Consider the following 10,335-nt stretch of genomic DNA (forward strand, 5'->3'; position numbering starts at 1 on the left):
CAGAATGAAATTGTACCGCTATGAATAAATCCCTTATTAAAAGGCCATAGAAGAACCACATGTTAGATGTCTTAAGAACAAGACATTGTATCAAGCTGGACATAGATGCATATATGTAACTGGTATTGAATTCAATTGTCAATAATTGAGGTTGCAGACTTAATTAAATCATGTTAGTCCACCTCATTAATCTGTTTTGATTTAAAATTCAAATAAATATGGTTATTAGGATAAATCTGATTTGGACAAATTTGAAAATGCAGTTAGAATGGCATGACAGTTTCTTCCATCAAGAAAATGTCATGCATGGCTAAGCTTCATATATAATCAGGTTTTGGTCCCTGCTGATACACGTCCATTTATTCTCATTCATAAAACAGTCCCATCCACTTATAGGAGAATTATAAAGGTGTAATCAGGAGAAGATCAAAATGAATGAGTCAAGTTCTTCAAGTAAGTATGATGTTCTTCTAGTTTCAATATTTTCAATTGGAAAACTGGGATTGCTGATGCTGTATCTATCCTCGCTCTATTTTGCACAGAAATGTCTATCTACATGTATTCATTTGGATATAGATTTGTATTTATTATCATGTACAGTTCTAACAATTGGTATAAGAGCATGTCTATATTCATGTGAATTACATGTTCTGTGTGTTTTTCAATTTGAATTCTGGGATCACACAATAGTCCGCGTATGGTTCAATATATATCGTTTAAATTTGAATACATACATATAGATATAAATCTGAATGTTATGATACATATTATTAGTATGAATTCATCAATTTACATTAAAATATTTGCTTCAACTAGTTGTTATAAGTATGTATATCACATGTTCAGTGATTTTGATACATGTTTTAATAAAACTCATCTCTATAAATTCATATATATATGTACACTGCAGTTTATCAAGTTGCTTGATCTCCTACATGTTTTCTTGACATTATGTGCTGCCAAAGTAGCTATAAATAAGAAAATCTCCAGAATTGGGAAGATCATAAAGACAGGAATAAACCTGACAGTATAAGTTTCATTTACTTCATGCTATCAAAGTAGCCTAGTACACAAGAAACTATCTACCTATTCTGTCTACTTCATACAAGATCACATCATAAAACTTAAAATCAAATTGATGTTAATTTCCAAAGAAATATGCATCAAGCATTTGGTTTATGATTGTGCATATGCAGAATTGTGTGCATTTAGATACCATTAGAGATGAGTACACCACAAACGTTGTCAGAATCTTGAAAATGATTGAGTTTCATTTTTCTGTTTATATGATTTGGCATGGATGAAGTTTCAAAACATGAACTTTCATTTCATTTTGGGACTCGAAAATATTCTGGTATTTGGCAAACTAGAATGTTTACTAAATTTTATTGATATCCAGCCATGCATTTCCCTATGAGTATCAGCCAAATTGAGCTTCTGAATGGCTCTAACTTCAGAAAATGGAAATCTGACATTGAGCTCAACTTGGGAATACTTGACTATGATCATGTGCTCAAGGAGGATCCACCTGAGGAATTGACACCAACTGCAAGCAAGGAGGCCAAAGAGAAGTTTGAAAAATGGCACAAACACAACAAAATGGCTTTGATCATGATCAAGAAAAGCATACCTGATAATGTGAGAGGAGGCATTCCAGATTCTGAGTATGCCAAGGAGTTCTTCAACTCCATTGCTGAGAAGTTTAAAATCTCAAATAAGGCTGAGATAAATAATCTCATGAAATCACTCATGAGAATGGAGTTTAATGGGAAAGGCAGTGTTAGAGAATTCATCATGAGAGGTTCTGATATTGCTGGAAAACTAAGGGGACTGAATATGGTTGTGGAATATTCATTCCTGGTTTACATGCTGCTAAACAAACTGCCAGAAGAGTATCATAATCTGAAATCACTCTACAAGACTCAGAAGGAGCAGTGGACTGTGAATGAATTGATCTCACTCTGTGTTGAAGTTGAAGTTGAAGTCAAGAAGAAAGGAAAATAGATTTCAGTGAACTTAGTCACCAAAATGCAGCACAAGAAAAGGTTTGGAAACAATTGCAATAAAGGCAGCACCTCAAAACTTACAGTTAAGACTGACAACAATAAGGGTAAGTCTTCTAAGCCTGCTATAGTGATGAAATGTTTCTTTTGCAAGAAACCAGGGCATTTTAAGAAAGATTTTGAGGGTTTCAAGGCTTGGCTAACTAAGAAATGTAATTTTCTGTCAAAATCAGTCTTTAATTTAGAAACAAATGATTTTCTGCATGACAATTCATGGTGGTTTGACACTGGCTCACCTATACATATTGTCAATTCATTGCAGGAATTATCAAGAATAACAATCCCAAACAAGAATGAGACAAAGGTGTGCACTGCAAGTGGCCAAAAAGTAGCTGTAAAAGCTGTAGGAATTGTCAAGCTTGTGTTTAGGAACACTTATGTACTAGAATTGAACAATGTTTATTGTATCCCTAGTATAAGTAGGAATCTTATTTCTGGTTCTCAGTTTGTGTCAAACAATGGTTTCAAGTTCTCTAGTGACAATAAAGTTATGCTATTCTATCATGATTCAGTATGCTTTGGTCAAGCTAAAATTATAGGTGGTTACTGGTTTGTGGATTGTGTTAATGCATCATCTGGTTCAAATCAAAATCAGGAAATTTTCATGTTGAACAAAAGTCCTGCTGTCAAAAGAAAATTTGATCATAATTCTTCATCTTATCTATGGCATAAAAGACTTGGCCATATTTCTAAGGAAAGAATGAAGAATCTAATTAAACAAGGCATTTTACCACCTTTGAATTTTGAAGATTTTGAAACTTGCATTGATTGTTTGAAGGGAAAAATGACTAACTCTAGAAGGACAGGTTCAAAAAGAAGTGAAAATTAGCTTGACTTAGTACATACTGATGTTTGTGGCCCTTTTCCAGTAAATACTATCTGTGGGAATTGTTATTTCATTACCTTCATTGATGATTTTTCAAGGTATTGCTATATTTATTTGATTTCTGAAAAATCACAAGCCTTTGATACCTTCAAAATCTCTAAAACTGAGGTTGAAAGACAAACTGGAAGACCTATAAAGGTTGTTAGATCTGATAGAGGAGGCAGAGTACTTTGGAAAATATTCTGAAAAAGGCCAACACAAAGGTCCATTTGCACTGTATTTGCAAGAATGTGGCATTGTGGTACAATACACCACGCCATACACTCCACAACAAAATGGAGTTTCAGAAAGAAGAAATAGGACCTTGATCAACATGGTTAGAAGTATGATTTTGAGATCAGGTTTGCCAAAATTTCTGTGGGGAGAAGCATTGAAGACTGCTAACTACATTTGTAACAGAACTTCAAGTAAAGCAGTTTCTAAAACACCTTTTGAGTTGTGGTGTGGCTACAAACCAAGCTTGAATCATTTCCATGTGTGGGAATGTAAGGCAGAGGCAAGAGTGCATAGTGTTGAAGCTGGGAAACTTGATTCTCAAACCTTGAGTTCTTATTTTATTGGTTACTGTGACAAAGTCCAAAGGCTATAGATTTTATTGTCCAAGAAGACGGACTAGGATTTTTGAATGTCACAGAGCTATTTTCTTTGATGAGTTGATTGATCAACAAGAAAATATGGATGATGACATGGATACAACAAGTTTAGTCTATAGCAGATTTGAAGATTGGTTCATATATCCTACTTACTGTGATGATATTGAAAGCAACAATATTGCTCAAATGGAATTATTTCCATTGCAAGAAATGCAAAATGATCAAGTCAACATTGTGGGAGAAGTCCAAGGTGAAAATGCAGAAATTGCTCCAGTAAATGCAGAACTTGGAAATGTAGAAGTTGAAATTGCAGAACCAGCAGTTCTAAGAAGATCAGGGAGAGAAAGAAGGTCAGCAATCCCTGATGACTATCATGTTTATCAAATAGATGCAGAACCTGACATAGGAGCAGAAGACGATCCCACATTAGTTAAGCAGGCAATGAGTCTATAAACAGTGTTAAATGGAGAGAAGCCATAGAGGATGAATTGCAAAGCATGTCAAAGAATGAAGTATGGTCCTTGGTGGATAAAACTGATGCATGTAAAGCTATAAGCTGCAAATGCGTTTTCAAGACCAAAAGAGATGCAGATGGGAAAGTTGAAAGGTTCAAGGCTAGACTAGTTGCTAAAGGCTATAATCAGAAAGAGGGAGTTGACTACAATGAAACCTTTTCACCAGTTTCCACAAAAGATGCATTCAGAGTGCTTATGGCCTTGGTAGCACATTTCAACATGGAGCTGCACCAAATGGATGTAAAGACAGCATTCTTGAATGGAGATTTGAGTGAGGAAATCTACATGTTGCAGCCAGAAGGTTTTGTGGAACATGAAAACAAAATTTGCAAGCTCAAAAAGTCAATATATGGACTCAAGCAAGCCTCAAGGCAGTGGCATCTGAAATTTGACAAGGTAATTGCTAATTTTGGTTTCTTGGAAAACAAGCTTGATGAATGTGTTTACATGAAGACCAATGGGAGCAATTTTATTTTTCTGATATTGTATGTGGATGATATTCTGCTAGCCAGTAGCAATGTGTGTTTGTTAAAAGAGACAAAAGCTTTTCTTTCAAAGCAATTTGATATGAAAGACATGGGGGAGGCACATTATATACTTGGAATTGAAATTACAAGGGACAGAAAGCAAGGTGCATTGGGACTGTCACAAAAGAACTACATAGATAAGGTGCTCCAAAGATTTGGGATGTAGGTTTGCAGGCAAGGAGAAGCACCTATATCTAAAGGAGACAGATTGCACAAAGGGCAATGTCCAAGCAATATTCTGCAGAAAAAGAGTATGGAAAATGTACCATATGCAAGACTAGTTGGAAGTTTAATGTATGCTCAAGCATGTACAAGACTTGACATATCTTTTGCCATAAACATGTTGTCAAGGTACTAAACAAATCCAGGATATGAGCATTGGGTTGCAGGTAAGAAGGTTTTAAGGTATTTGAAGAAAATCAGGGATCATATGCTGGTTTACAAGAAAATTGAAGATCAAGATTTTGAGATAAAAGCATATGCAGATGCTTCATACAAGTCTGATATGGATGATTTAAAATCCACTTCAGGCTATGTTTTTGTTTTGGCTGGAGGTGCAATTTCATGGAAAATTGCCAAGCAAAGTTTGACAGCAACTTCAACATTCCAAGCAGAATATATAGCTATTTTTGAAGCAACTGGTCATGCACTGTGGTTAAGGAATTTTGTATCTCAATTGAAGCTAGTGGAGTCTATTGAGAGACCTATGATCATCTATTGTGACAATGCATCTGCATTGTTCTTCTCAAAGAATAATAAAAGATCATCTGGATCTAAGAACATAGATGTGAAGTATTTTGCTGTTACAGAAAGTGTGAGAGATGGTGAAATAGAAGTGGTCAAAATTGGAACAAAGGATCAACTGGCAGACCCTTTGACAAAGGCATTACCTGTGTCTGATTTCATTGAGCACATCAAAACTGTGGGAGTTTTGAGAAGTTTGGATGCTAATGTGAACTGATCACATTGTACTTGATACCATGTGTTCTGGTTTTATTCATTGAGAGTGAGTGAAACATTGTAGTTCATTTACATTAATGTATTTAATGTATTGTTTGCTGCAAAATTAAGTTGTACAATTATACATGCTGTTAATGTAATAGCATATTTGCAGACAAATGATTTTAGTATGAAGTTAATTCAGTCTTCAATGTATGTTGAAATTTTGGTAGGACTATATGTATATGCTTAATTTCAGATGATTGCTCAAGTTTAAGCATATACTTACTACTATATTTTGAGGGAATTCATGTGGTTTTACTTGCTGCATTGTGGCTTTGGAAAGCTGGTGATTTACTAACTCACCAAGACATTCTTTGGTTCATTACAGTTTAAGTATTACTGACAGAATTTTGAGAACAGATTTGTGATGTGTGTTTGGCTCCAAAACCAGTATGGGTGCAAACCGTCTCTTTTGAGCATGTGTGCAGGCGTGCCAGCACCGTGGGGTGCAGTCTTCGGAGAATCCCTTGACCTGACTTCTTGATCAAACGATGTGGACGAGGAGAGCACCAACTTCGTCACAAGGTTCTTTTCTCTGCCTTCCGGAAAAGGACTTCTTGCCTTATGGGTAAGGGCTTTGGTTGTGATCTCTTCACGTCACCGAATCGATACTCAACGTCGTAGGTTGAACAGAGCAATCACTGGGAAGTTTGGAGAAAGCACGGGTTTGCTAAAGCGTATCTTCAGCTTCGCTGGGTTGCAACTAGGTTGCGGGTAGATTTGCTCCGGAGAGGCTTTGACAATCTGTATGATTAGTTGATTGAAGAGTTGTGTGTAATTCATCCTTGAAACCTGGTATTTATACTTAGGGTTTCAACTATTCCTTGCCATAGAAATAGAATGATCATTGATTGAAGTTTCCTATCCGATCACCGCTACTTGACTCCAATAAGGACTCGTTTTCCTTATGGATCACGAAATGGGTGAAGCTGTAACCCAAACCCAAGTAGGCTTATTTTTGGGCCGCAGGTATAGGCCCGCTGTGCTAAATCCCCTAAGTTTAGTGCTCAAACATTGCCCCCAGGCCCCGAAATCAGGCCCGCGAAAATGTAACTGATTGAAGGGGACTTAAACGACTGAAACGAGGCCATTAATGAAGGTCGCGTCCATTCGCTTTGCAAAACGTCTTTTCGCCGTATTGTTTCCCTCACAAAATCTCTTATTTAAATCCCGCAGCCACTTCAGACCTGTCACATCAGAAACCCTTCCATTCTCCTAAACCCAGAAAAACTCCTTGCTCCATACACCTCCTTACAGAAACCCAGAAATGGCTCCCCCGAAGAAAATGATCATCTATCAGGAAGAGGAACTTAACGAGAAAGCCGCCCATACTTGGGGAACCAGTGTAGGTGCCCGCTGTTTCATCCATACTACTGTCCAGAGACCACTGCTTCTCAGACTCCCAAACCAACATGCCGGATTGGGTCCTTCACCTCGAGACTCCATCCCGGACGACGCGCTCGCTGCCCATTCGAAGACCCATTCCGGTCCTCAGAAGAACACCTGGAGATTTCACTAGTTGGGGTGCGCATCTACACAGAGCCAAAATAGGGCGTTAGCCCACCACCATCAACGCAGCGGAGCTCTCATGGTATTGCGAAGCGCGAGCGTGAGATTTGGCTCTCTGGAACGCGGCAGGTATTACTCAAACTATTGATCTCTGATTTTTCCTTCCGCGCGGTGTCAATCGTTCACCGCTGGCTGCCTTTCTTTTTTTCTGGAACATCGCCACCAACACCTTTGATTTTCGATTCGGCCAAATGAGCATCACTCTGCTAGACATCCTCACCACTACTGGGTTACCCATTGACGGCGAACCCTACGTACATGGCCAATTTGACTCTGTCATATTCATTTTGACAATGGCTCAAATAGGCTGTAGCTCTCCTAGCGGTTCCTACCCGCGGTGGCTGACCCATTACCGCAGAGAACACAACGCAGACCGGAGGAATCGCTTTCTTGGAGTACTGGCTGTGCAAGTTCATCTTCTACACCTCTGCCAACAAGCCCACTGGTCCTTGGACTTCTCTTGCCACGGCCCTCTACAACCTCCACCGCGTAGGGCTCGGACAACCGGTGTTGGGCGCCCTCTACCGCACTCTATACCAGGCCACCATGCATCCTTTCGAAACTAACATCTCAAGCCCCTTTTGGATCCTTGATTTCTGGATTCAAATTTACTTTCCATTTTTTCGCCGCGACAACATTCCGCCGCTACCACCGGCTGACATCCTTCTTGGTCGATGGCTCTGCTGCAAGGCAAGGTACACATCCCCACCCTATTCCAAGTGTTTCTCATATTTGTACCTCTTGCATGAAATGCCGTACCTCAACTTAGTGATCAATAGGAGATTCCCACCTCTACTTGAACATAGGTTCCTTCCTGGGGATCCTAACTATAGTAATCGCGCGCGCTTGGTTTTTTCCGCTCGATCTCTTGCTCAGACATCAGGCTTACCGCGGAAGAACTCAGTTATGAGCTTTACGCGCCCAACCACTTTGCTCGCCAACTCGGGCTAATCCAGTTAGTGTCGTTCCCCCTCTTTGATGCTTGGAACTACAATACTTCCTAGCGCAGAATTGGTCCCCCAACTGGGCCTTCGCCAGCCCAAAGCATGCTTGCATTGGTTGATCTCCCTCATTGGGCCAACAAAATCGCTCCCGTCAATGGGACCGCTGAAGATTATGATCAATGGTGGGAAGAAGTCTCTGTCAACTGCTAGAGACAAAGGGATGATGAACTCTTCGCGACCATCTTCCAAGATTTGAGGTATCCCTATGATGCTGATACTGAACCGCTTGCTCGCTTCCCTGAAGATGAGGCGCGATCTCCACCACCTGAACCGGCTCCGCAACTCGCGCCATCCCTGCATCCTGTTCAAGCCAGCATTGTTATCCACGAGCCCTCGCAAGAGGTAATTTCCCTAGAATGTCTTCATTTTTCGCTTCCACCTCCACTCTTTTCCCCTAACTTAAATTTTAATGCAGCAGGGACATATTCCGCCTTCCGGCAATCGCGCAGTGGATGCTTTTCCAGCCACTGGTCAGGCTACTAAACAAAAAGTTGTGGCAACGGAGCCTGAAGTTGAAGACTCTTCTTCCGACTACGACGACCCACAAACTGTAAGGAACTTCTCTTCGTACCTAATATTTCGATGTTTTCTTCAAATTGTAACTTGATTCTCTTTTGGTCCTGACAGATCGCCGCCGCTGTGGCCCGCAAACGCAGTCGCGCTGACCTTCGGACTGACCCTTGGGTAGAAGATGAACCACTCGCATCTCGACTGGTACTTCATACTTAACGCGAGCACTGAAATTCTCATTCCATCATTATGTCTGAGCCTACAACGCTCCTCATTTGCAGGTCCGTCGTATGCCCTTAAGACCAACTGGTGAAGGGTCATCTGCTGCTGGCGAAGGAGCACCCTCTTCTCAAACCCAAGCATGGCCTGATTCGACCAATCCTCCACCTCCAATTAATACCGTGAGTGACTCGTAGCTGCCCCTGTTGCTAGTGCAGATTCTGGATGACAGCTTGCCTGAAGCTGAAGAAAGAGACCCACCAACAGATACCTCTCGCTAGCAACCACCTGCAACCCTCATCCAGGAACGGGTATCGCCTAATTCGACCAGTCCTCTTGAGATTGCCCAAGAACAAGTGGCAGCCGAAGCTCCCCGCGAGTTACTTGTTGAAGAGGTATGTTTCCTTGTAAATATTTTCACTCTGGCTCCCGCCTTACTCTTTTTCACGTTCTAACACCTCTTTCCAGGATCAGAACGTTGCTCCTAATGAGGAAGTGGCAGTCGCTGCCGAAGAAATGGCTATCGATCGAGAACCCCGCTGAATCGGATGGTGGAAACTTGACTGACCAGGAACCTGCCCCCCATGCCCACCAAGTGCTTGAAGCAGAGGACAAAGCACCTCATGAACCAGTGCTGGAGGCAGTTCCGGTCGCGGAGCCTCTTGAGGCTCCTATCACTGTGGATCCCAACCTACCACATGTGCCTCCTTCAAGACTAGAGAGGCTGGCCCGTATGCTTGAAGTGGTCCCACTTGGGGTTGTAGATGATGCTAGAGAAGGCCTCCGTCGCCTCTTGGGCCCTGACATTCTGACCCCTGGCACGCCCACGAGAGTCTTGGAGTACCTGAGGGTACTTCTCCGCGAGGGAGCCATCACTGAAGTTCAGTTTATTGACATTGACCAGTTTCTGCAGGCTTTCCCCCAATGGCTCAATGAGAAGGCGGCCGCGACCGCGCAGGCTAGGCAGACTCAAGCACACTATCAGGCCCTTACTCATCAAATGGACAATTCACGCGACTCTTTGGGTGATCGGACCAATCTCGTCAGGGAGCTGACGCTCGCGAGAAACCATCTCCGGTCCTAGATTCAGGATCTTCAGGCCCAATTAGCTACTGTGATGGCCCGGCTTGCCCTTGAGGAACCCCAACTGGAACAACCCATAACCGCTTTCGAAGTGCTATCACAGGAAGTGCCCCAAGCCTGCGTGGTAGCCCAACAGGCCGCCCAAGCTGCCGCTGATGCTAGCTTTCGCCTGGATGAACATTTTCTCCGCCTAACTTATGCAGGCCAGAGACTTTAGGCCTCTAGTATTAGGCCCATTATTTTGTATGAACAATATTAACATTATTATCAATTATCTATTTAATCCACTTTGCTGGCCCAAATTTCTGCTTTTATCTTCGGAGGTAACTGTTTGGCTCCAGTTTTGTTGCAGCTGGTCAACAGT

General features: G+C 41.4%; 1 protein-coding gene across 1 annotated transcript; it reads left to right on the plus strand.

Moving 5' to 3' along the window:
- Positions 1 to 1,401: 1,401 nt before the first annotated feature.
- Positions 1,402 to 2,004, plus strand: LOC121050039. Its single transcript, XM_040508590.1, has one exon. It carries the CDS (start codon positions 1,402 to 1,404, stop codon positions 2,002 to 2,004), a length of 603 nt encoding a protein of 200 aa, XP_040364524.1.
- Positions 2,005 to 10,335: the final 8,331 nt, after the last annotated feature.

This window comes from Rosa chinensis, chromosome 6 (genome assembly GCF_002994745.2).
Source record: "Rosa chinensis cultivar Old Blush chromosome 6, RchiOBHm-V2, whole genome shotgun sequence".
Classification (NCBI taxonomy): Eukaryota; Viridiplantae; Streptophyta; class Magnoliopsida; order Rosales; family Rosaceae; genus Rosa; species Rosa chinensis.

Bases quoted from the DNA above. Each gene is read 5' to 3' on its own strand.
- LOC121050039 (XM_040508590.1), top strand. From the start codon at position 1,402: ATGCATTTCCCTATGAGTATCAGCCAAATTGAGCTTCTGAATGGCTCT.